Consider the following 27489-nt stretch of genomic DNA (forward strand, 5'->3'; position numbering starts at 1 on the left):
AAGGAAGGAAGGAAGGAAGGAAGAAGAGGGGTACCTGGATGGCTCAGTCAGTTGAGTATCTGCCTTTGGTTCAGGTCATGATCCTGGAGTCTGGGGACTGAGCCCCGTGTGGGCTCCCTGCTCAGCTGGGACTCTGCTTCTCCCTCTCCCTCTGCTCCTCCCCCTGCTCAAGCTCTCTCTCACTCTCTCAAATAAATAAAAAAATCTAAAAAAAAAAGAAAGTGAGAAGAAAACCTACAGAAGGGGAGAAAATACTTGTAAATCATATATAGGGTTAGGACTCAATATCCAGAATATATAAAGAACTTCCATAACTCAAAACCAAAAAGACAAACAACCCAAGTTTTAAATGGCAAAAGGATTTGAATAGACATTTCTCCAAAGAAGAGAAATGGCCAAGAAGCACATAACAAGATACTCAACATCATTAGTCACTGGGAAAAAGCAAGTTAAAACCACAATGAAATACCACTTCACACTCATTTAGATGACTTTAATAATAATATAAAATAGGTAAATGGCAAATGTTGGCAAGGATGTAGAGAAATTGGAACCCCTGTACATGGCTGGTGAGAATGTAGAATAGTTCAGCCACTATAGAAAAGTTTGTTCCTCAATAAGTCAATAGAATTACCATATAACCTCACTGGTCCACTCCTAGGTATATCCTCAAAAGAAATTAAAACAGGCACTCAAACAAATGCTCATACATGCATGTTTATAGCAGCACTATTCACATTAACCAAAAAGTAGAAAAGCTCAAATGTCCATCAGCAGATGAGTAGATAAACAAATTGTGGTGTATCAATACTATGGAATATTACTCAACCAAAAAGGAATGAAGTGCTGATACGTGCTACAATGGGATGAACTTCAGAGACATTATGCTAAATGAAAAAAACCCAGGCCCAAAAGGTCACATATTGTATGACTCCATTTATTTTTATTTTTTTTAAAGAATGTTGGTGTTTCTTTTTTTTTTTTTAAGATTTTATTTATTTATTAATGAGAGAGGCAGAGGGAAGAAGCAGGCTCCCCAAGGAGCAAGGAGCCTGATGCGGGACTCGATCCCAGGATCCTGGGATCATGACCTGAGCCAAAGACAGACGCTTAACCGTCTGAGCCACCCAGGCGCCCTGCGTTTATTTTTTTATTTTTTTAAAAGATTTTATTTATTTGACAGAGAGAGAGAGAGAGAGAGAGAGAGTGAGAAAGGGAACATAAGCAGGGGGAGTGGGAGAGGAAGAAGCAGGCTCCCCACCGAGCAGAGAGCCCAATGTGGGGCCCGATCCCAGGACCCTGGGATCATGACTTGAGCCGAAGGCAGATGCTTAATGACTGAGCCACCCTCCATTTATTTTTTTTAAATATTTTATTTATTTGAGAGAGAGAGAGAGAGCACAAGTAGGGGAGAGGGGGAAGCAGGCTCCTTGCCGAGCAGGGAGCCTGACATGGGGCTCAATCCCAGGACCCTGGGATCATGACCTGAGCTGAAGGCAGACACCCAACCGACTGAGCCACCCAGGCACCCAGTATGACTCTATTTATTTTAAATAGAATAGATAAATCCAGTGGGGCAAAAAGCAGATTTGTGGTTGCCAGGGACTGTGGGAAAGGGGGAATGGGGAATAACTACCTAATGGATACAGGGTTTTCTTGGGGGGTGATTAAAATGTTTTGGAACTAGATAGAGGTGGTGGTTGCACAACATTGTGAATGCTTTAAATGTCACTAAATTAGCCACTTTAAGATAGTTAATTTTGTTTAATGTGAATATCATCTATTTAAAAGTTGCCTATAAAAATCAATTTGCCACTTTTATGTGGGTCTATTTCTGGACTCTTTATTCTATTCCATTGATGTATGTGTCTATCCCTTACCAATACCACACTGTTTTGATTAGTGTAGCTTTAGAGAAAGTCTTATAATAGAATGATGTGAATCCTTCAAATCTTTTTTATTTTTCAAAACTGTTTACGCTACTCTAGTTCCTTTACCTTTCCACTTTATATTAAATCTATTGATCATTCTGGGGAGAACCAACATCTTTACTATGTTGAGTCTTTCCAATTTATGAATATGGTACGTCTTTCTATTAATTTAGGACTTCTTTGACTTACTTCACCAGTGGTTTGAAGTTCTCAACATACATATCCTGTGTTTTTTTTGTCCTGTGTTTTGTAAGAGTTATACTTAAATATTTTTTAAAGATTGTATTTATTTATTTGTCAGAGAGAGCGCACAACCAGGGGGAGCAGCAAGCAGAGGGAGAAGCAGACTCCCTGCTGAGCAAGGAGTCTGATGTGGGACTGGATTCCAGGACCCTGGGATCATGACCTGAGCCAAGGGCAGATGCTTAACCAACTGAGCCATCCAGGCATCCCTAAATATTTTATTTTTGAAGCTATTGTAAATGATATTGACCCCAGTGTACAGAAAGAGGATTTATTTTGTTTGTTGACTTTGCATCCTATGATCTCACCAAATTTACTTATTCTAGAAATTTTTGTAAGGTTTTAGGATTTTCTACATGGACAATCTATGACATCTGTGAATAGAGAACGTTTTGATTTTTCCTTTCCAATCTAGATGTTTTATATTTCCTTTGCTTGCATTATTGCACTGGCTAAGACTTCTAGTATGATGCTGAATAGGAATAGTAGGAGTAGGATTCTCACCTACTTCCTGATCTCAGAGGGAAATCATTTAATTTTTGACAATTAAGCATGATATCAGGTATAGTTTTTTAAAATAGATGCTCTTTTATAGGTTGAACAAGTTCCATTCCATTCCTAACTTGCTGAGGGTTTTTATCAGAAGTAAATGTTTTATGTTTGTCTCTACTTTTACAACAGTGTTCACTTCCTGGTTTCTAGTTGTGTTGGGATCAAGGGATATCAGAGAAAATAAACTGTAAACTCACAATCAATTCAGTGGTACTTTGAATTCTGGTGCTCTTCTCCATATCACCTCCTGCTATTGGCTCTTTGAAGGCCTAAAATAGCTGCTCCATTTGTTTTATCCAGGTTTTATAGTTGTTTCTATGTGAGAGAAAAGATGAGGCATGTTCATTCCACTTTACCCAGAACTGGAACCTCAATACCAAATAGTTTTGCTTCTGTCTTTCCAATCTTTATTCATTTTACTTCTTCTCTGTATTATTGGCTCTCCCTTCCGAAACCTAGTCCCTGCATACAAAGGAGACTTCCTAAATTAGTTTCTTTTCAAAGCCTTTACTTAATCTTTCTTTCTTTTTGTCCACACTCTTCTTCCCTGTTGCATCCATTAGTTACCTGGAAGCTTACTTGTCACTCTCCACTTTACTCCCATTCTTAGTCAATTTTAATATTGAGCTATAAGTCACTTACCATAAAATGCACCATTTTATTTTAAAGATTTTATTTATTTATTTGACAGAGAGAGACAAGCGAGAGAGGGAACACAAGCAGGGGGAGTAGGAGAGGGAGAAGCAGGCTTCCTGCTGAGCAGGGAGCCCGACGCGGGGTTCGATCCCAGGACCCTGGGACCATGACCTGAGCCAAAGGCAGACGCTTAATGACTGAATCACCCAGGTGCCCCAAATTCACCATTTTAAAGGTTATAACTCAGTGGTTTTATTAGTATAATCCCAATTCATCACAACTATTTAATTCCAGAACATTTGCATCACCTCAAAAAGAAACCCCTTATTCTTCACCACCACCTTCCAGTCCCTTGTGAATGTAAAATCCCAGCACATAAAATAATGCCTGGCACATAGAAAGTGCTCAATAAATATTTGGCCAATGTCGAATGAATGAATGAACACTCACAGTGGATGTCTTTCTAAAAGTTTTAAGGAGCAAACATCCCCATATAGAAATAAGGACAGAACCGGTTTTGGAAGCAGGTTAATTTTAGTGTCAATTTGGGAATTGCAAGTGATAAACAATAGCTTATTGTACCAGCAATTCCAGTTGCAGTAACACTTGGTTAGTTAAGTAGGCTTTTATAAAGGATAAACTACGGAAAATATTAACAGGTTATGAAAGAATCTTTCACAGAAGTATGCAGTACATTTCTTGATGATCAGGGCCCTGGGTGTTGGAATATACAGTGGCTATTTTAGAATAACTCCAGAAAGAGGATCAAGGGATGGAATGGGCACCAACAAAGGAAAAGGAGAGAAAACTTCTCATTAAGAGTAAGTATGATACCAAATGGAGAATAAAATAGAATAGAAATATTAAATTTCCAGGTCACTTTGCATCCTATCTGCTACTGAAGTGTGATGGTCAAATGTTAATTTAAAAAATATTATCAGGCAGGAATGCTGATTTTAGTATAAATCATTTACACATTACACATTATTTCAAGAACAAAAATTTAAAGCCAAGGCAAGTAGGTAAATGAGGACACTTTACCTCGTGGGAGAATGTTCTATACAAATACATAAGGGAATAATTATTATTATTATTTTGTTTTTTAGTTTCCGGAAAACTATCAATTAACTGTTGCCACTGAACTTTTAATGAGTGAATCACTTTGGGCCTTGTTAAAAGTACAGCAGTTGATCATGTAGTTTCACCTTATTAATAAATTACTCTGCTGATTGTTAGAGGCTCCTATCATCCCTCCAGAACCACCCTCATTATGATATATTTGGGTTGCCTGTTTTTCTCATAATTAAATACCACAGAGAGGAACCCCAGAGAGTCCTCTTACATGGCCATCTTGAGAAGTTAGTCAAGTTCTGGTTGCCTTCAGAGCAAGTGAAAAGCAGCTCCCATGTTCTCAATTAAACTTCCCTCTTGTGGGAGAGAGTTCCTCTGCTGAGGGGGAATTTTTTTCTCAAAGATGGTTTAAAATGGAGATTGTCAAGAATTATCTTTTATAAACTAAACTATTTATGGGTGAAATCTTGTAATGTCTGAGATTTCCTTTGAAATACTCCTAAGGGGCAGCTGGCTGGCTCAGTCAGTAGAGCATGCGACTCTTGATCTCAGGGTCATGAGTTTGAGCCCCATGTTGGTGCAGAGATTACTTTAAAAAATAATTTAAAAATAGGGGTTTCTGGGTGGCTCAGTTGGTTAAGCATCTGCCTTCAGCTCCGGTCCTGGGATGAGCCCCACGCTGGGCTCTGTGCTCAGCAGGAGCCCACTTCTCCCCTGCCCCTCCCCTGCTTGTACTCTTTCTCTCTCAAATAAATAAATAAAATCTTTTTAAAAAATAAAAATAAATAGATAAAACAAAAAATAAAAATACTCCTAAACAAAAAACTCTAACAAAACTAATAGAATAAAAACAAAACAAAAAAACTGGAGGGGATAAATGAAACAAGACTGGCAAAATGTTGAAGCCTACACAGGGGTTCATCATATTACTCTTTTATGTATGTTTAATAATTTCCATAATGGAAAATTTCAAATAGGTGTATATAAAAAGATTCTTCATCTCCTACATCTATATATCAGTTATTTCTCTATGTATTAGGATTCTTTCAGTTATAAAGAACAGAAACTCCAGTTTACACCGGCTTAAACAATAAAAGGAAATGTATAGATTTGTGTAGCTAAAAAGTCAAGGGCAGTTCGAGGTATCAGGTGATGCTTGATCCTACAGCTCAATGGTGTCACCAGGACTGAATATATATCACTCTGCTCTGCCTTCCATGGTAGTTGGTCTCAATCTAAGGCTCACATTTCTCCTAGTTTCAGGAAGACTGCTAACAACCACTGGGTTACATGTATCATCCAGCAAGAGCTGGATTTGTACTAGCATTTTCAACAAAAGTCCTGATGGGACCAGTTTAAGGTCATAGGCTTAACACTGAGCCATCTTCCAAACATGGAGGTAGAATCCTCTTTTATTAACTTAGGTTAGGTCACATTCTTTACTCCTAGAAATTAGGGTCGGGAAGCTCACAGATCTCCAAATGGAGTAAGTGTTTTTGGGAAAGAGGAAAGGGAGAATGGATGTTAAGAGGCAGTCAACAAATGTCTGCTAAGCTCTCCACATGTAAAGTTTCCAATACAATAGAATAGAGGGCATTGAAAGACATCTTCTAAAACTGAAATACAGATGTAAAGCTATGGTCAGAGAACAGGGACCTGGATAGTCTGTAAAGGTGAAAGATGGCCTTAATGAAAAATGAAAGGACAAGCAGTGTCTGGAGTGGATGGGAATAGTGGTGAGGCATTCTATGAGGCAAGCATTACCACAATACCAAAAACCAGAAAAAAATTACAAAAAAGACACTTACAAATCAGTATCTCTCAAGAATATCAATTCAAAAATCCTCAATAAAATACTACCAAATCAAATCCAACAATGTATATTAAGAATTACACAGTCCAGGTGCCTAGGTGGTACAGTTGGTTGAATGTCCAACTCTTGGTTTTGGCTCAGGCCATGATCTCAGGCTCATATCAAGCCCTGCATCAGGCTCTATGCTCAGCATGGAGTCTGCTTGGATTCTCTCTCACTCTCTGTCTGCCCCTCCCCCCTGTGCTCGGTCTCTCTCTCTCTCTCTAAAATAAATAAATTCTAAAAAAAAAGAATTATACAGTGGGACTTATTCCAGGTATGCAAGGCTGGTTCAATAATAAAAAATAAATTAAAATGTCATTCATCACATCAACAGGTTGAAGAATAAAAATCATATGATCATATCAATAGATGCAGAAAAAGCACTTAGCAAAATCCAACACTGATACATGATAAAAAATTGAGCAAACTAGGAACATAGGTGAATTTCCTCAGCCTGATTAAAAAAAAAAAAAAAACTGCCCAAATACCCTACAACCAATATTGTACTTACTTGTGAGAAACTAGCAGCTTTCCCACTAAGATCAGGAACACAGTAAGAATGTCCCCTCTCACCACTCCTCTTCAACATCATACTGGAAGCCCTATGTAATTCATTAAGACAAAAAAAGGAAATAAAAGGTATACAGATTGAGAAAGAAGGAATAAAATGGTCTTTGTTTACAGATGACACGATCATGTATGTGTAAAACAACAAAAAACTCCTTGAACTAATAAAGCATTTGTAGCAAAGTTGCAGGTTTGACAAGGTTACTAAACAAGTCAGTCACTTTCCTATACACTAACAATAAACAATTATAATTTGAAATTAAAAACAAAATACCATTTACACTAATAAAATAATAAGATGGTTTGCATATCTTATAAATACCAAAACCATGTACAAAATGTGTATGAAGAAAACTACAAGATGAAAGAGATAAAAAAAATGATAAATGGAAAGATTCCATGTTCATGGATAGGAAGACTCAGTATTGTTCAATGGCATTTCTTCATAACTTGATCTGTAGATTCAATGGAATCCCAATAAAAATCCCAGCAAGTTATTTGGTGGATGTTGATGAAATGATTTTAAAATATATATGGCCAAAAGACACAAAATAACCAATAGAATATGGAAAGAACAAAGTTGGAGGACTATCATTACCCAACATTGAATTACTCTCAACCTACAAGACAATGTGGTATTGGTGAAAAAATAAACAAATAGATCAATGGAACTAAAGAGAGAGCCCAGAAATAAAACTACATAAATATGGTCAACTGATTATTCACAAACGAGTAAAGACACTAAAATAGAGAAAAGATTGTCTTTTCAACAAATGGTATTAAAAGGGGACATCTAGGGCGCCTGGGTGGCTCAGTTGGTTAAGCGACTGCCTTCGGCTCAGGTCATGCTCCTGGGGTCCCAGGATCGGGTCCCACATCGGGCTCCCTGCTCAGCAGGGAGTCTGCTTCTCCCTCTGACCCTCTTCCCTCTCATGCTCTCTATCTCTCATTCTCTCTCTCTCAAATAAATAAAATCTTTAAAAAAAAGGGGGGGACATCTACATGTAAAAAAAAAAGGAAGGAAGGAAGAAAAAGAAAAATGAAATCTAGATGCAGATTTTATACCCTTCAGAAAATTAACTCAAAATGGATTCTAAACCTGGGACACCTGGGTGGCTCAGTCAGTTAAGTGCCTGTCTTCAGCTCAAGTCATGATCCCAGGGTCCTGGGATCAAGTCCCACATGGGGCTCCTTGCTCAGCGGGGAGCCTGCTTCTCCCTCTGCCTGCCACTCCCTCTGCTTGTGCTCTCTCTGACAAATAAATAAAATCTTTAAATAAGAATGGATTGTAAACCTAAATGTAAAATACAAAACAATAAAACTCATGGAAGACAATATAAGGGGAAACCTAGATGACCTTAGGTTTGGTGATGACTTTTTGGATAACAAAACTAAACACACAATTCATGAAAGAAATGTGATAAGCTGGACTTCATTAAGATTAAAAACTTCTACACTGCCAAACAATTAGACACTGTCAAACAATTAGAAGATAAGACACAGACTAGGAGAAAAAATTTGCAAAAGACATATCTGATAGGGGTGCTGGCTGGCTCAGTCAGTAGAACATGAGACTTTTTGGGGGGGGAGGGGCAGAAGGAGAGGGACAGAAGGAATCCTAGGCAGGTTCCATGCCCATCCCGGAGCCTGATGCTGGGCTCAATCTCACAATACTGAGATCATGACCTGAGCTGAAATCAAGAGTCAAATGCTTAACTGACTGAGCCACCCAGGGGCCCCAGAACATGGGACTCTTGATCTTGGGGTCGTGAGTTCAAGTCCCCCATTGGGTGTAGAGCTTAAAAAAAAAAAAGACATATCTGATAAAGGACTGTTATACAAATTATGTGAAGAACTCTTAAAATGCAAAAATGAGAAAATAAACCCAATAAAAACGGGCAAAGATCTCAACAGGCACCTCACCAAACAAGGTTCACAGATGAAAAGATGCTCCACATCATATGTCATTAGGGAACTGCAAATAAAAGCAACTTAACACTATACAGCTATCAGAATGGTGAAAATCCAAAACCACTGAAAACAATTGCTAGCAAAGATGTGGAGGAACAGGAACTTGTGTTCATTGCTGATGGGAATGCAAAATGGCACAGCTGTTCCTGTTACTCTCCTGCAAGTCTCAGACCCCTTTGAGCCTGAGTATGGTTAGAGGAGGAGCTGTTTCCAGGCCTCAGACTGTGTACAGGAACAAGAAATGATTTTGGAGGACAGAGCATTCTGGTTAATTCTTCAGGATTATCCAGGAGAAAAAATTAGGGTTCTTTCTGAAAATAAGACACCATTCCTAAGAAGGGATTTTTAGCCCTTGGAGAGAGGTAAGAGATCAACATTTAGTCCAGAAGCACTTCCCTAGATGTCACTGCCCCAGCCTCTCCTTTCTTCCTTCTGAAATGGCAAGCGCTGATATGAGTCGTCAGGATGGTGGTGGAATGGAGATCCAGCAGGCTGTCTCAGCTGAAGGGGAAGAATGCATAATAAGTAGTCAGCCAGGAGCCCTGATTCTTAAATTCTGTTCCCCAACTGCATGGACAAGAATTTGATTTCTTCCTGGAGCTATCATAATCAAAGGAGTTTGTTGTATCTGAAGAAGGAACCAGAAATCCCCAATTTTCTCCCTGCATCTTCTCCAACACAACTTAAGACAATCACTTCCTGACGTTTGCCTTATATACCTCTTAGATGATCACTGTTCTTTGCCCCTCTGGCAAGTAGCATAGATGAGATCCTGTAAGATGAGCTTTGAAGCTGAAAGTTGTTATACTGGATTGATCCTTCACCATAGCCTAGTATCAATGCCCTCTGTAAAATTGAAGTGCCATTATCCAATCCCATTTGCAAAGCACTCTTTGCCATGGCAGATGTTGGAAGCTATTGAGATTGTTCTTGCTAAAACATTCGGACCTTCTAATAGCTATAGAAGATGCCAAACACAATTACTCATGTTGAACTTGGAGAAGTGAATTCTTCTGCCAGGCTCTTGCAAAGAATTCTCCAAGTCATCTCCTAAAAGAAGGATGCACAGGGCCTAGTCTACTGTCTGCAATAGGTAGCATGGGATGCGAAGCTTCAGCTTCCAAAGCTATGTAATGATGATGCCTGTTCCACTAACCGAGAAGCTGTGTGGCATGGGGGAAAAGGATGATAAATTGTGAGTCATGTGTTGTGGGAACTAGTTTTGTCCTACTAAATCAGTTATTCTCCCAGCTTTCAAAAATGGTGAAAGGTTTAACTAGGTCTGTGTTTCCCAAACTGGTGTTTCAAAAACACTCTTGAGTTGTAGGTCAGAGTGTTGCACACAAAAGCCCCACCACAAGGGCCTCCACAAACAGGGCTGGTATTCTGTATGCTTACACTCCTCTATTTTGACTACCCCCCACCCTGAGTTTCACACTACACATTGAAACATAAAAATGCTCTGAGAAATCTTCCTGTAACAAAACATTCACTTTATTCTAACCCATTGTCCCCAAATTTACTTGAAGAATACTTTTCTTCATGGAACATCTCTGCACGTCTCACAGTGTTTTCTGGGTATCGGTTTGGGGCGCACTGACAGGGCTAGATTTCTAAGGTCCTTTCCAGATCCTTCTATCTATGTCCTCCATAGCAGGAGAGGCTCGAGTGCTTGCAAGACCACCAGGTCTATGTGAGCATTCAGGCCCTTATTACCAGCAAGGCAAACGCTAGAGAGCAGACATTGCAGGGATGTGTGCCCGGAGGAGAAGCAACCTGAATGGAGGTGATTTTCCTGCAGTGTACATGGAATCCAGTCCTCCTATTCCACGGTGAAGATCCCTGAGCTTTGAGTTTGAGCATTCCTGTGGATAAAATGATAGCCTTGCATATTCATAGGTTCCCACATTTAATACTATGTGTGATCCTTCAGAGGACTTGATGCTCTTTTCTTCCACCTCTTCTGGTAAAGAGCAAGACAAGGACTCATGGTCATCACAATCAATGAAGCATTTGATACCTCAAGAAGGAAGATTATTGAGCCAGTGGATGTTCTGAGTAAACTAAGCTAGTGTGCAGGGGGCCGTGGCAGGTTCTCTCCTTTGTAATATTCCATTCTTGTGTTTATTACATATGATAATGTGTCAGTCTTGTGCTTGACACTGAAGACTCAAGGCTGCACAAGACACAGCCCCTGCCCTGCTTACATTTTAATGGGGGAAGATGGACAAAAACAAATAAACAAACCAAATAACTCAAAGTGGTGATACATGCTATGATGAAAATATACACAGTGCTCAGAGTGAGAAGAGCAGATATGACTGGTACATGAGTAAAAGGAAGAGAGAGCCCTTGTGCAAGTTTGGATTTTAAACTGTGGGAGTTTTAGAGGGCTCACAGAACTGAATATTGCAAAAGTGCCTCTTCATTGAAAGAATAAGATTGGCAATACAAGCTTCTCCTTTAAGGATGATAAGTAGCTTTAATGAGGATGAATGCTCCCCCACCATAGCTAAAGGATGAAGGAAATGTTTTAAAAAATCTGTTCCTCTCTCCACCATAAACTACTGCTCCTTAAGCTACTAATATTTTTAAAGAAAACTTTACTAAAGTTAAACACATTTTACTTTTACCCTTATTAATATTAAAGATCCTTCCCTTTTTTTCTTCTAATGCCCTGACACTGTTCAGTTGTTCATAAACATGGTGGGAAAATACTTAGTGTGAAAATTATAATATCAGAAATCTACTATTTGTTTAAAAAATTCAACAGGAAGCTTTATTACTAAGTTTTCCCTTAAAAGTGCAGAGTATTTAAATACTATAAAGCTTGCTGTTTTTTGTTAGTGCCAAGATCAGTGCAACTCCAAAGTCATCGTCCTGCTGTGTTGGAAGTGAGAAGTGACTCTGACAGTTTKGCTAAATCTGAAACTCAGCATGCTTGATCCCTCTCATGAGAGATAGGGTGACTGCTTTAAAGTGAAGTGCAGGCGTTCTCAGATGTGGTGGGTCGGGTGGGTCACAGGAGAAAAGCCTCAAAAACGTTGCACTGCAGAAAACATTTCACAATAGCCCGGTACCACTGCCCACTGGGGAATTCACACATGAAGGGAAAGCTGCACATAAGCCACACGGCAGACGCTTCAAGAGTACTCCAGCCTTGCTCCCCACTAAACCCACACAAGAAATGACAAAGGTGACAAGCGTGGACAAGATTTAGTAACAACAATACACTTTTGTCCAAATACGTTTTGCAAACAACCCTGGAAACACAAAGTGTGAACAAAGGCTCAACCTTCCTACTTGAGAGCACTCCAGAGACTCCGTTCAGGTGAGAACCCACAGAAGCAATGTGAGCCCTTCAGCAAAGAATCCACTCTAAGCAACAGAAGGTAAAACCCAGAGAGGAAAGTAACGGGCAGCCTTGACCCATTACATCGAGTGCAACCGGCCAGGAAATGCAGAGGGTGGTCAGTAAACTCCTGTCTGTGGAGTGACTCAAATGAATGTTTAGAAAATCCTTTAAGGAATTCAGACCTTCTGTGTTATCCCAACTGTCCAGCTGGATCGAAAAGGCTGCTTAGCATTCCTGCTCTCAAGCTCTCCAGGCGAATTAGACACTCTTCTCACGGTTCCAAAAGTTGATCAACCCTAGCACTTTTAGTTTGATTCCAAGCTCTCCTCCTCTGCTTCCCCTCCAGCTAAGACAGTGGAGGGTCTCAAGATCAGCTTGAGGTTCCAGACGCAGTCTGCTTAAGGGTGGGGAGAACTCTGGGTCTGGCACAGTCCCTACACTGTGGCCACTTAGCACACTGCTGAGAGGATTTCAGGGTTACGCTGGTCACTGTTCCAGTTCTTGGAACCAAGCTTGGAGCCACTGTAAGGCTGTTATCTGAATCACCTGAAATGAAGCACCTTCTGGTTTGTCCTAGAATCATTTGGTTATAAAAGACATTTCTGAGAACTTTAATACGAACGTTTCAGGCTAAACTTAAGGTTGTGTGTTGCACTTCATCTCTAAACCAAAGCCTAAATAGGGGCGCCTGAGTGGCTCAGTAGGTTAAGCGTCTACCTTCGGCTCAGGTCATGATCCCAGGGTCCTGGGATCCGGCCCCACATCGGGCTCCCTGCTCCCTGCTCAGCGGGGAGTCTGCTTCTCCCTCAGCTCCTTCCGCCGCTCATGCTTGCACTCTCGCACTCTCTCTCTCTCTGAAATAGTATCTTTAACAAAAAAGAAACCAAGCCTAAATAGATTTTATGTTGCATTTTTGGTAGTCTGCTCTGACCCCTTTGACAGGGTACAGAAATTGCTTCTTCCAATGTCCACATGTCCACCCCCAAATTTCCAAGCATGAGTTGTGGAATATTGTACTGCTGGTTCTTGGCTATGCAGACATTCCCAACAGAGGTTCTCACTCCTCAACTGCAATGTCCTGCTCCTGCTTTCCTGCATGACCTTCCTCCCAACTACCACCTCTTAGTCCAAGAGGGCAGTCCCCTTCCTCTCTACACTGATCAGGACAAATCTGCTTCTGCGCTATGTCCTGTTTCTGAGGCCAACTTGCAGAAGGTATGAGAGGGGTAGTTACCAAACAATTGCTTAAAATCTGCACTCACAGGCAGAACAAAAGATAACCCCTACCCTCTCTGTAGCCCACTGGTCAATAGCAACCCATCTTTATGTACAAAAGCAGTGGAGCACAGAGGGAGAGCAAGAGAAGGGGAATGAAGCCAGAGAGGGAGGGATGGCTGCTTTGTCCACTTGAAAAACTGACCAACCTGGACTTGTCTCAGGTAAAAAATCTGTCCTTCTTTCCTATCACCTAGTCTTGTAAGCTCCTCAGTGTGCCTATCAGTGTTACATGAGCTCAGTGGAGCATCTACATGAAGGAAGATCTCTCCTGAGGGCCAAAGTCCACGTGGACTGACACAGAAAGGGCTCCAGAGCTCTAGTAGAATAGCTGTGTCTATGTAGACAGGCCAGGTTATGCTGCAGAAACATACGGCACCAATATCTCTTAAAATAACTTTAACAGAAGTTTATTTCTCATTCCCATAAAATCCATCACAGGTCTAGGGGACCTTCCAGGACAACTGCTCTCCATGTGGGGGGCTCAGCATTCCAGACTACTTTGAACTTGTGGCCCCCGTTTCTGTATACGCTTCCACAACTGAGGTAAGAAGAGCACTATAGAGTGTTGCACCAACAGTCTTCAGCCCAGAAGTGGGGCTTCTGCTCACAACCCTTTACCCACAACTATCCTATGACCCTAACTTCAAGAAGCAGAAAACCATAGCCACTCCTTTATACTCTTCACTAGAATACAAGTCCTGTGAGGGTATGTATTTAGCTCTTTTGTTCACTACTTATATTCTCAGTCTAGACCAAACAGTGCCTGGGCATGTAAGAGGCCCCCATGAAACTGAATGAATGTAGCACCGGGAAGATGTCCGCATGTATCCGGGGATGAGACAGAGTACCTGAAGCCTAAGGATGAGGGTGATGGATAAAAACTATGCAGACGAAAGCTTTAAAGTTGGCTGTGCCTAAGAAATAATACTTGGTATTGTTCATCTTGGGGAAGAAAACAAAATCCTGCTGAGAGCACCATATCCACAGCTCAGGTGACTTACACCATAAAGTACTGAGGCCAAGGATCAAATCAACTGAGCAACATCACCACCAGCAGTGCACAACTCCTGAAAGGAGCTGAAAATAGCCATAAACACAACTGCTTCCTTACTGCAGTCAGTCTGCCCAGCACATCACTGGGGAACAGGGGAAAGGGAAGCAAATGTACATTGATTGAGCATCTACCACTGGCCAGGCTGTGAAGTGCTTTTCATTCACCAATCCCTCTAGTCCCTAGAATAACCCTGAGTTGAAATAGTTTTCTTTCACAGAACACACGGAGACCTAAGTGTTTCGGGAACTAATCAAGCCACAAGAATGTTTTATAAGTTAGAAGGAGATACAACACTGTGTCATCCAGCCTGGCCCTGCAGGAATAACGTACACATCCTGCTAACCGTGCCTTCAGACCTCCCTGATGCAGCTAGCTGGCAGTGAACAGACCCACTAGCAATAGGGTCTTGAACAAGTCCTGTGTCTTAGCCTTAACTTGATCATTTATAAGGTATTTGGGAGAAATCATTTAACCCCCTTCTTGGTACAACCTAAAAGCTCTAACAGGAACACACGTCACTGCTGTAGCTAGGAGTTCTAAGATCCACAGCCTGGAGAGATGTTCAGCCATCTATATCATTTATCAGCCTAAGGCTGTTAAATGCTGTGTACAGACAGGTAGACCCTGCCTAATAATAGACAGTGTAAGACAACTAACATGAACGTAGAGTCTCCCATCCTTGTCCACCACTCAGCATTAGTTCCCAAACCTTTCCTCTTGGGAACCCAATCTTTTGCCACACCCAGTGAACCACATCCTGCCTGCAGCACACACTACAGTTTTGAAACAACCCTCTGGTGTTCTTATAAATGAAAGCCAAATTAAAAAGCCAGCAAACAAAAACCTGATTTGATCCTGAACTTCCATAAATATCCGTTTAGGTCCCAGGAAAGTGCTAATATTTATAGTTGACACCGGGGAGAAAATGTCTAGTTTCTTTTATTGCAGACAATCTTCTTTACATGTAATATATAATCCATGGCTAAAAATTCCAACCCGTTTCCATATGATCTTGATGTTTTCCTCTATCAAACACCACCAATGAGAGGTGTAAGTTAGTACAGTTACTTCTTGCAGATTCTCTAGTGGTGAAGTAAATAGCATTTCATCACAGTAAAAATGGTGCTAAAAGGAATCAAGAGCTAAAATGTTCAAGGAGGAACTCAAATGATACCCAACTTGGGGAACAGTGTCCAATGACAAAGGAGAGGAAGAAAATCCAATTTGGTTCTTGGAAAACTTGACAACAGACCTCATTTTTTGTCATAGGGCTCTTGAAATTGGTAAGCCTACTACCCTGAAGGCAATGGTATTCAATTAAACATGCAGGTTAGTCTTTCTTGTTTTGGAAGACCATGCTACAAATGTTTCTATCATGTTTAAAGTGGCTGGAAGATCAATGCAAAACCAACAACATGATGATCACAGAAGACTGATTAATTCCTGGGTGTATTTGCTATTTGAAGCTGAATTTGCTAATTGCCAGGCATACTCACGAAATAGTATATTCTGTACTCAGAATGTTCTTTGAACACCTTTGTTAGGAATTCCCTGAAGTTTTATTAGTAAAATTGTAATTAGTACAGAACTAATGCACCCCCTGCAGAGTCAACCTTGATTCCTTTCTGAGAAACATGTTTATATCCCCAAATTTTCCACTGATGAATTATTCATGCTTCATAATTTTGTATTTTTCATAAACCTGAGGGTTAAGCTCTACTTGGTGAATTTCTTCAGACTTAGGACACTGGATAGGCTTCTGTTCAGTGGTGGTGTTTCTGTTTTTAAGAAGGCTGGACTGCCTGCTAAAGTTTCTCATGCTTATGCTACATGTGGGTTCTCCGGTGTTTACTAAGGTGGGAATTCTGACTGAATTTCTTTCCACATACGTAACACATAAAGGGTTTCTCTCCAGTGTGAGTTCTTTGGTGTGTACGGAGATTTGAATTTTGACTGAAGCTTTTCCCACACCAGGAGCATTTATATGGTTTTATTCCTTGGTGTATTGTTATGTGCTTATTAAGATCTGATTTCCCTCTAAAGCTCTTACCACAATGTTGACATTTATAAGGCTTCACTTCTGTGTGAATTTTTTTGTGTTTAGTAAGATCAGAGGTAAGTCTGAAGTTTTTCCTACACTCCTGGCATGTAAAAGGCTTCTCTACTGCACGGGCTTTCTTGTGAAGATCCATAAGTCTCTGCAGCTCTTCTTCCCAGATTGACAGTTCCTTTGTTTGATTAACTGGAAACTCTTGATGCCACTTCCCCATCCTGTGTGTGTCACCATGATTTTCTTTGCCTGTTGTTTTCTGGGGAACTTTCACTCGGGTCTTTTTTGATACTATGTCTCCTGGTGCTTGTATTTCTAAGTCAGAAAGACACACAGGCTGATGGTTTTCATTGTCAGTTTTGACCTTTAACCCTGTGGGAATAAACATAACAATCAGCCAACTGTATGGCAAAGCAAAACTACAGGAATGGAGAGAAAAATCCAATGATCACTGATTCACAAAATATAGATAGCAGAATTTGAAATGCTAAAGTTGCTATCAAATCACATTTGTCCTCTTCCCATGGTATATTTACCTGTAGGCAGCCCTCCAGGGCTGTTCTTGAACTCCAAGGGCCCTTGAACCCATGGGTCTTCCCCTTGCTCTAGATAGGAGATCACTTTAGGTTTGGGGAGCACAAATAATGCTGTGAAATGGAAAAAAGGAGGTCAAGGACTGGCAACTCAATAACTGTCCACACTATTTCAGGAACAGCAAAGGACTGCTTACAGTATGTTACCCAAATGGTCAAATGGGTAGACTCTCCTATCTGGTTTCAGGTTTATACTATACTGCATTTGTGGGTGGATACACAACGTGGAGACAGAGAAATAAACCTAAGCTGGACCCATGTAGAGGATAAAGGGCATGGGAATCCATCTACACTGCCCCTCTTCTGCCACCAAGATTACCCTGTATTTGAACAAGGTTGAACCAAACCCCAGAGTCTGCAGGGAATACCAGTTAGTCCTATTAATTCCTTAGGATTTGTCCAAGTCTAGCAGAGCAAGGTGAAGGTCAGTGGGCTGCATGTCCTATGCACTAGTGATTCCTGTGATGACCACAATAACTTTTTACTTAGCTCTTTTTTTTTTTAGAATACATTTATTTTTTTTTAAAAGTTTTATTTATTTATTTGAGAGACAGAGAATGAGAGAGAGAGAGCACATGAGAGGGGGGAGGGTCAGAGGGAGAGGCAGACTCCCTGCCAAGCAGTGAGCCCGATGTGGGACTCGATCCAGGGACTCCAGGATCACGACCTGAGCCGAAGGCAGTCGCTTAACCAACTGAGCCACCCAGGGGCCCTACCTTTATTTTTAGAGAGAGACAGTGCAAGCACAGGTGTGCAAGCACACGAGTGGGGGGAGGGGCAGAGGAAGAGAATCTTCAAGCAGACTCCCCTCAGGGTGTGGAGCCCAACAAAGGGTTTGATCTAAAACTCGTAAGATTGTGACCTGAGCTGAAATCAAGAGTCAAAGGTTTAACAAACTGAGCCACCCAGGTGCCCCTACTTTTTACTTAGCCTTTAAGCACCACATACTGGACTAGGAAAGATTCCTCCCACTCCTATAGTTCACTGGTTCTTGTCCAGATGGAAGAAACAGACCAGAATTACTTAATGAAACTTTTCTAAATATACATTGCCAAGTTGGGGAAGTAGTCATCACTCAGTCATTCAAACAATACGTACTGATTGGCTATAATGTGCCAGGAACTCTCTTTGGGCTAATGATATAGTGGTGATTAAGCCAAAGTACCCTGATCTCATGGGATCTCACCTTCCGGTGGGACGAGACAACCAAACCGCAATAAATAAACAAAATGGTCAGCACGTAATAAATATTTTGAAGAAAACTAAGGCAGGTTAACTCAGCATTTAAGACTCTGCTTCTCTGAAGCTATTTTAGATGAGGTAGTACAGAAGGCCTCTTTGAAAAACTGATATTGCAGCAGGAATGTAAAAGTGAGTTTTGCCATGTGGCAGAAAACTGTGCCAGGTAGAGGAAAGGGCAAAGTAGAAATGACCATGGCAAGTTCAAGAAACAGACACATCAGTGAGGCTCAAGAGGACTGAGCAGGGGCACAAGTGGCAGCAGATGAGGGCAGGGTGGTGAGTAGGGTCAGACCCTGGAGGACCCTAAGCACTTCAGTAAGGTGTGGATTTTACTCTGAATGTGATGAGAAGTCATCATAAGATTTGAAATGGGAAATGTCATGATTTGACCAGTTTTTAAAAGCATCTGGCTGCTGTGTGGAAAACAGAGTGTGGCAGGGCACCAGTCAGAAAGTACCCAGCTCATTCTGCTTAGACATGCTGCTGGCTTAAGCCAGGACGCTAACAGCACAAGGAGATGAGACATGGCTGCACTCAGGCTACACTGTGAAGGTGGAACCAAAAGGACAGTGATGCATTACAATGGGGTAGGACAGCAAGATCTCAGTAAGGGATGACTGTACGTTCCTTCCTCTTAGCTACTGGGTGAATGCTCTTTACTGAGAAAAGGGGTCTATGAGAACAGAGTTGGGGAAGGAGAAAAAAATAAATCAAGAAATCTACATAGCATATGGAGTGTGCACCTGGACAAAGCTCCCCAGGTGATCTGGATACACCTTTCCCCTGTCCACACACCATCTAGTTGAGAAGCAACCCGTTATTGGAACACAACCTCTCAGAGGACTACATTCCCAGTAAGCAGAGAACATGACAGATTACTCAACTTCTACCCAATGGGAGAGGGAGATTCTTTACCTAGAGAGATGACAGTCTCATAGTTTTCCCGCATTACATCATTGTAGAGGGCCTCCTGAGTGGGATCCAGTAACTCCCATTCTTCCTGGGAAAAATACATGGCCACTTCTTCAAATGTCAACAAGCTCTAAAGAAAACAATGGGCTTCAGCTCAGTACTTGCACTACAGAAGCAGCCCTACCATCTGGCCCATGGTAGACCCTAGGCATTCAAGGAATTAATAGCACATTTTTTTTTAAATGCAAAATGGAAAGAAGCAAGGGATCATTAACAGCCTAGGAAGTGCCCAGTTCCCCAGCGAGAACACTAGGGCTAATATGCCTGTGAGCTGGGCAGTCGGGTCCTGGGCAGCAGGGAAAGGCAGCCCTCAATATCTGGATTGCACAGCTCACCTGGGACTCAGGCAAGATGAACTCAGGTGCCACTGTCCAGTCTTTGGTGTTTGTCTTCTCAGAAAAGGCTAGGATCTGGTGAACAGGCATAGCTGTGGGTAGAAAAGAGCCAGCAAAAATTTCTCTCACTTCAGTCTATGAGCATCCTTACCTCATTTCTAAAATACAGAAGATCCTATTCCTTTTGGTACATATGGGACATGTTTACAAATGTTAAGTGATATCTAGTAGTGACCTTCTCACAGTAAATAAGAATCGAGTATCTAATAACCCCCAAAATCATTCCCCAGTTGACTGTCTTCAGTTTTCATGTAGTCAGTAAAAGGAAATCTTATTTTTTCTTATATTATATAAAACGTTTTGAGTTGGGCAAATATCAGGGGTGTTTAAAAATGTAGAACTCAGAGTCAATGTGCCAGCTGAAGAAATGGAAAGGTAGAAATTAGCTTGGTGAGTTAAAGCAACAGCAAAATCAGTGTGGATAAAGAAGACCGAACAAAGACACCAGTGGAAAAAGACAAGGGCAGGAAGGTGAGCAGCAGCCAGATCTTATAGGCTCCTGGGTACCTCAATAAGGAATATGGATTTTATTCTGAATGTATGAGAAGACATCCTAAGATTTACAGCACAGAAATTTCATGATTTGATCAGGACATTAAAATAATAAAAGGATGAGACATGGTTGCACTCTGCCTACACTATGAAGGTGGAGCCAAATGGACAGTGATGCATTAGAAGTGGGTTGTGATTGCAAGATTATGCCTAAGGACGACTGTATTTTTCTGGTGTGACAGATTGGATAAATGGTGGTACCTTGTATGGGGATGTGAAAGGTAAAAAAAGAGCAGATTTGGAGGGGAGGAAGGGATCAAGAAGTTTAGGGTAAGAAATGACCATGTGCACCTGGACAAAGCTCCCCAGGTGATCTGGATACACCTTTTTCTGTCCACACACCATCTAGGTGAGAAACAACCTGTTATTGGAACACAGCCTCTCAGAGGAATACATTCCCAGTAAGCAGAGAATATGACAGATTACTCAACTTCTACCCAATGCGAGGGAGATTCTTTACCTAGAGAGATGACAGTCTCATAGTTTTCCCGCATTACATCATTGTAGAGGGCCTTCTGAGTGGGATCCAGTAACTCCCATTCTTCCTGGGAAAAATACATGGCCACTTCTTCAAATGTCAACAAGCTCTAAAGAAGACAATGGGCTTCAGCTCAGTACTTGCACTACAGAACCAGCCCTACCATCTGGCCCATGGTAGATCCTGGGCAATCCAGGAATTAATAACACTTTTTTTTTTTAAGGATTTTTAAAAATATTTACTTATTGGACAGAGAGAGAGACAGCAAAAGAGAGCATGAGCAGAGGGGTGGGGGGATGGAGAGGGAGAAGCACGTGGGATCATTACCTGAGCCTAACGCAATTGCCCAACCAACTGAGCCAAGTAGGTGACCCACTTTTTTTTTTTTTTAAGTGAGAAGGCAAAAAGGAAAAAAAGCAATGGATTCCCCAGGGAAAACACTGGGGCTAAGATGCCTGTGAGCTGGGCAGTGTGGGTCCTGGGCAGCAGGAAAAGACAGCCCTCTATAGCTGGATTGCACACCTCACCTGGGACTCAGGCAAGACGAGCTCAGGTGCCATTGTCCAGTCTTTGGTATTTGTCTTCTCAGAAAAGACTAGGATCTGGTGAATAGGCATAGCTGTGGGTAGAAAAGAGCCAGAGGAAATTGCTCTCACTTCTTTGAACATTCTGACCCTATTTCTAAAATACAGACACTACCAATTCTTTCAACAGAAACAGAACACATTTGCAAGTGTGTATGGTGTCTTAAAGTAGCCTTCTCATCACAAATAGGAGCCAAATTATCAACTGACACCTAGAATAGGTTCCACGATTTTCAGGAGTGACATAATGAAAGAAAAACCGTTTTTAGTTTCCTCTGATGAAATAAATTGTTCTCAATTAGGCAAAACTCATACATATTTAAAAATGAAGTACTCAGGAAATCCAGTGTATAATAAGATACGACTTTTGCATCATTATTTTTCTTGATACATAATTGTGTTCATATTCTGCCACTGATAACCCATTTCTGATCTCAATTTCTTATTTTATAAAAATGAGATGGCTCCTATTACCTCCAGTTTTCTAAAGAAGAGTTCATGGTGTTACTACCAGAGCTCAGTGGTATAGATACTACTATATCATAGGCCAATGTCCAACTTCACCCAGAACTGGTCTACTCTACTGACACCTGGGGACCATCATAATTGCTAATGTGTCTGTTTATAGATCCACAGAGCTCAACATATAGAAAATACAAATCGCACAAATTCCTATCAGTTCCTAGGAAATAGTACTTATCATGTCCTGCCCTACCTGTCTCACACACAGGCTCAGTTTCCTTACGAGAATTCCAGCTCAGGTGTTCCTGCAGCCCCTGGTGTATAGTCCAAAATTCATCATGGGACATGTCCACTGGCGGTGACTCTGATGCCTTCCTCTTGAAGCCTGTGACATCTACAGTTTGTCTGAAGAGCACGGCCTCTTTTCCAAACTCTTGGTTTGCAACCTAGAAATAAATAATCTTCATCTACTAACAGATAACTTACTTTTGATTAGGGGGTTGGTGGTAGAAAGAGGAAAAAGCTGAGTACGGATGGTAGGAAGTATGAAACACTAAGAGAAATGACTGAAAGACGAAAGGAGATATTGGGCCATCAATTTCCCACAAGGTATTCACTTCCTGGGGGGAAAAAAAGTTGTGGCAACTGCTACCTCTCAGACACAGTTGCTCCCACCCATCTGCATGCAGCAAAGCACAGACTAGCAGGGTTGCATAGATTACATATACACGTACTGTCTTGACAGGTTTTCTCCTTGACTTACAACCTTCCCTTAGTGGTTTCCTGTCTTCTACTTTTCACCCATTACCACCTTTTTTGGCAACTGAGACCATGCATGGCCTAGAATAAAATCAATAAAAGGATCTTCTTACTAAAACACTGACAGCAGAAAAAAGTGCACATCAGTAAGAAAGTCACATGAACTTTACTACCCACTACTCATAATGGGTGAAAAATGCACAGAAAATTCCTGCCTTGCTTTCCTTTTATTATGTTTTTTAATTTGACCTTATTTTTTTAAAGATTTTATCTATTTATCTGAGGGGGGGGAGAGAGAGAAAAAGAGCACATGAGAGAAGGGACGGTCAGAGGGAGAAGCCAATTCCCCAATGAGCAGGGAGCCTGACACGGGCTCAATCTCAGAAGTCAGAGATCATGACCTGGCCCGAGGCAGCCACATAACCGACTGAGCCACCCAGGTGCCCCTGCTCTCCTTTTAAAGAATCCACTGCCAGACCCTTTCTTCTTCTATTATCCACTTGAAATAAGGCACAGCTCATTGATAGAAAAATGCCCACTGAGGACTTGGCCTTTGCAAAAATAATGAGTCAAGAAAGGTTAGACAGTGAGAACATTTACACCCTCTGGAGGCAAGGAGCCTGGGGATTATCCAAAGACTTCATTGCTGTACTTCCTATGCCAGCTTCCCCATACCAAGGGACATCAGGAGAATATTCTGAGTTCCTCTTAAATTTTAACGTGTCATCCCAGTCTTCTGTCTCTAGTAAGGGGGTCCAACTTCCCTGACCCTTCATCCTCTTGTGAAGACGGAAGCCCTCAGTGCGTGGAACGTTCCAGAGTCTCCTTTCCACTGTACGAATACTGGCAGGAGAGGGGGGACACAGAAGTGAGACCAGAGAAGGAGCAAAGTAATTAGGGAAAAAGCGGTCCTATTCTTCTCAGACAGCATCCCCGGATTAAGTAACTAGATGCTCAACACTCTTGTTTGACACTTCCCTGCAAGAAGCATAAAGGGCACTGTGCACAAGATCCATTCCTGTGTTTTTAAATCTCTTTACTTGACCCAGAAAAATCACAGCTGATCTTTGCTTACAAAACGTTTATCCACAGGCCAAGTCGCAAAGGAGGAGAGGAGGAGAGTTGGTGATGTTGAGGGTGACCCTTCGGCCCACCTTCCCTTTCTTCGACGCTCATTTAGACCTCGAGGCGAGACTGAGGAGAGTCCCGGGACCTCGCTTTCCCGGCCGTGAGCCGGCAGGAACGGCACCCAAAGTCGACCAGGATGCCACGGTATTCCCAAATGGCCGGCCGCCGGCTGCCCAGCAAGCTCAGCGGGCACCGGGACGCTTGCCGTGCTTGGGTACCAGCAAAGGCCGACGTCTCCGAGGCTGCACCGCCTGGGTCCCCGGCGCGCGGCAACACCGGCCAGCGAGGCCCCGACGCCGTCTGCGCAAAGGCGGACAACAGGATGGCCTCCGGAGCCTGACGGCGGGGCTTCCAGAAATGGTTCCGCCGTCAGGCTGCGCCGACCGGCCCGGAAACACCGCGGTCCGCGGACAATGGCGGCTGAGGTCCCTTGGGACCTCCAGGGCCGACGCCGCTCCCCCTGCCACCCGCTCACCTGCAGGCCGCCGCCCTCCGCCCCGCGCCGCTCCGAGGCGGACCGGGACCCACCCCGCGCAGGACCGTCCTCAGCACCTGCCCTCAGGCCCGCGTCACTGCCTGGGCCCCAACCAACACCGCGGTACGGCCGGAAGCGGAGTGACGCCATTCCGGGGAGGGACTTGAGCGGCAGCGCGGCGGGCTGCGGCCTCGCGGAGGCAAACCGGTCTTTTCCGGGTGCCGCCCTGGTGGCCGGAAAGAGTTAATGCTACCGAGTGTCCCGTTTCCCGCCGCGGCCTAGAGGGGCCTGCGTGCGGCTCGGCCAGCGGCTATCGCCGCCTCGCGTCCCCGCTCCGGGAGGCGCTGCGCGTCCGGCTGGTGCCTGCGTGCGTGGCTTTCCGGCGGCCGGCTGCGCCTGATCCCCCGAGCCCCGCCCGGCGAGGGTGGCCGCCCCTGCGCGCGCGGAGCCCTCGGTCTTCCTGGTGTTTGCGTCCCGGTCAGGATCGGCGGCCCCCGAGGGCTTGTTCCCTCCTCTGGGCCGCGCGTCCCTCACAGCGATCACGTTTTCCTGGTGAGGTAGGTTTCAGCCGCTGAGACGGGTCCCATTTGTAGTGTCCTTGACAGGGACATGGAGGCGCGGCTCGGCCCGGGTCCCACGAGCGACGGGCCGCGGCCCCTACTATGGGATTTAGGTCCCCTGCAGTCTTGGCTCCCGCTCCGTCCGCCACGGCATGCTCCCTGGATGATGGGAACCCCCTTCCCATCTTGTGTCGCCTGCAGTCTCTGCCAGAGTTCGTGAACCCTACTTCTTAGGATCCGGGCATTTCGGGTTGTCGGCGTCTCCTGATCATCAGGGCTCTCCTAGCGTCAGCCTTCGCCAGGCAACGGGTTACTTATTAGGTCGGCTACGTGCGGGCAGGGCTGGAGTGCACAGGGCAGTCTTTGCTGCAAGGAATCTGGCCAAAGGACGGGGGCGTTTTCGTGACCATCAGTAGTTACACAGGTTAGGAAGAGCGCGGGAGGCCTAGGCTGAGCGCTGCGGGAGTCCAAGGAAGTCAAAGTTGACTTATGGTTGGGGAAATGGTCAAAGACCTTGAACCCGACGTGTCCGCACCACGGAGTGGGGCCACATCCACGCAGAGGGAAAGCTGGAAAAGATTGGGGTGTGAGAAGATACGTCATACGTTTTCACTAAGTGTGATCGGGCTACATTTGGTGGAAGACTTAACAGTGAGAAAATAAGTTCTAGTAGCCCTGTCACGGGGTGCGTTGCATGGCAGTGAAGAGACTGCGTTTAATAAAAGTAAATCCTGGAGCATCGCGGGAGGCTTTCTGAGGGAGCTTCTTTCCAGCGCAGTTCATCTGGAAGTAGGGTGAAGGTGGGAATGAAAATGGGAGACCAGTACCAGGCCATTATATTACTTTTGCTTTTAGGTGGAATCCTGTTATGCTTCTCTGATCCTTTCTCAAAGGATTAAACACGGGAGATAAGAATAAGCAGCTGCCTAAGACACTTGAATAGGTTTCAGAGCGGGTTCATTTCCTTGGAATCCGAGTCAGGTTGAGACTTAAGTTTCTTCAAAAGCAATTCTTTCCAGGCTTCCAGAACCAGAGGAGAGTAGTGCTCTTAGCATTGAGATCCGCACCATTAGGCCCAAGGCTGAGCATATACTTGGAACTTACTAAACTGAACAAATGAACTTCTGTCAGTGGTGCCCTTGCATGGTACTGGAGGGCCTGATTCATAACATGGGTACTGAGGTGGTTGGGGGAGAAAAAGTGGGAAAAGAGACCCCCATGAAAGCAAGAAGAAGGCACAAAGTGGTGAATAGTGAAAGAGGGCAAGTAATGATTTTTGTAGTTTGAAGACTGTGCCAGAGTTCCTTTCCCTTGCTGTGGAGCCCACCATCATCCCCTCCCCCAGGGGAATGTGATTCAAAGCCTTGGTACTGCTTGAAAAATGATGAAATGTACTGCTGGGAAGCGATGACAGCAAAACCTGAACTTTATTCTGAGTTACCACACAACTGCAGTAGCGAGCTAAATGGCTTTGCTGCGTGACTGGCTGGAGTTAATAATGCTGCTACTGACTAACCAATTCTCGCTTTTTTCTTTTTCCATTTATATTAGTTATCCCTGAATAATTCCCTTAGTTATGGCTGCCTTTTAGAAAGTGGCTTGATCTTAGTCTGTATTTGCTCCACACCCTATTCATGATCTTATTCTTTCACGATCCTCTCCGTGCTTCATAATCTCTTGAGATCCGGATGTACATGAGTGAGAAGTGTCTAGTAAGGGTGAAGCAGCGGCTCTTGTTGAGGATGTACAAAGTACGCCTGGGCGACAGGTGAGGAAAGGCATTCAGAACCTGGTGAGTTTCGTTATGAAGAACTGAGTGAGAAGCACAGGAATCTGGTTAGTGGAGACGAACCAAGTTGAGAAATGCACAGAAGCCCTCTCACCCACCAGAAACTATGAGCTAGCTTGGGGTGGTCCCCTGTCCTTCGTCTATGGGGAGAATTTCTCATTTGCTACAATAACATAGACACTGATATATTCAGGGAATGTTTAGGGTCCCTAATACAAATGTAAAACCTCAGAATAGTTCCCAACAGAAGGCCAGGGAAAGGACAACTATCCCTCACGCAGGGAATCAGGAAAATTAGAGTTGCTGAATTAAAATCCAGTGTCTCTTGCAGAAAGGTTCCTTGAGTGCAGATGCCATGTGCTATACACAAAATAATGTTGTATTAGAGCTGTTACTGCTGCCAGGATTAAGGGGTCAGTAAGGGATAGTGATGAGTTTCACAAAGTATGCACCTGTCCAGTTAGGGACTAGGTCTGACATCTGGTCAGTGTAATGATCTTGTACATTTTGGGAGAAGGGAGGTGTGACAGGCACAGGAGAAGGAACGTGGCTTTGGTTGTGGGAGATTTGTGGGAAGAAAGCAACTGAGATCCCAATCCCAAGTCTGGGAGAGGCACAGACTAAAGGAGGAGTGTGGGTCAGAGGGACGCTGTAGACTGAGCGGCTCTGTGGTCAACAGGAAGCAGCTCGCTGGGTGCGGAGACTGCATCACTGGAACAGGAGATGCTGGTGTCCCCAGTGAGGAGGCAGACATGCCCTCAGGCAGCAGGGGGAAAAGTGGTGTTGACATAATGTGGAGAAGGCAGAGCTGTGTGGTGGGGACACTTTGGGGTCCAAGCTGAGGAGGTTCATGAAGGATCCATGAGGTTGGGATAATTAATAACACCTAGGAGGGGGCGGAGAAGGGCAAGCAGTAGCACATGAATGGAGTTAGAGA

The 27489-nt window shown here is 43.3% G+C and overlaps 2 protein-coding genes across 2 annotated transcripts in view; both read right to left on the minus strand.

Moving 5' to 3' along the window:
- OR2C1 (olfactory receptor family 2 subfamily C member 1) overlaps positions 1-16182 on the minus strand; it is a 30789-nt gene extending 14607 nt beyond the window's left edge. Inside the window, exons 1-3 of the mRNA XM_073899628.1 lie at positions 15358-16182; positions 6800-6890; positions 2924-3041 (exon numbers count right to left, since the gene is read on the minus strand). The gene's annotated coding sequence lies outside the window, so the exon portion shown is untranslated. The remainder of the gene's footprint in view (positions 1-2923; positions 3042-6799; positions 6891-15357) is intronic.
- An 18-nt stretch (positions 16183-16200) lies between these two features.
- LOC112819228 (uncharacterized) lies at positions 16201-24368 on the minus strand. Its single transcript, XM_073899625.1, has 8 exons — positions 24204-24368; positions 22095-22287; positions 21323-21414; positions 20778-20904; positions 19706-19797; positions 19314-19440; positions 17100-17210; positions 16201-16935 (listed from the first exon to the last, which is right to left on the minus strand). The coding sequence occupies exons 1-8, from the start codon at positions 24351-24353 to the stop codon at positions 16340-16342; spliced, it is 1488 nt and encodes a 495-aa protein (XP_073755726.1). The 5' UTR covers positions 24354-24368; the 3' UTR covers positions 16201-16339.
- Between the last annotated feature and the right edge of the window lie 3121 nt (positions 24369-27489).

This window comes from Callorhinus ursinus, unplaced genomic scaffold (assembly GCF_003265705.2).
Source record: "Callorhinus ursinus isolate GAN/ISIS: 27379988/994484 unplaced genomic scaffold, GSC_fseal_2.0 scaffold13, whole genome shotgun sequence".
In the NCBI taxonomy this organism is placed as follows: domain Eukaryota; kingdom Metazoa; phylum Chordata; class Mammalia; order Carnivora; family Otariidae; genus Callorhinus; species Callorhinus ursinus.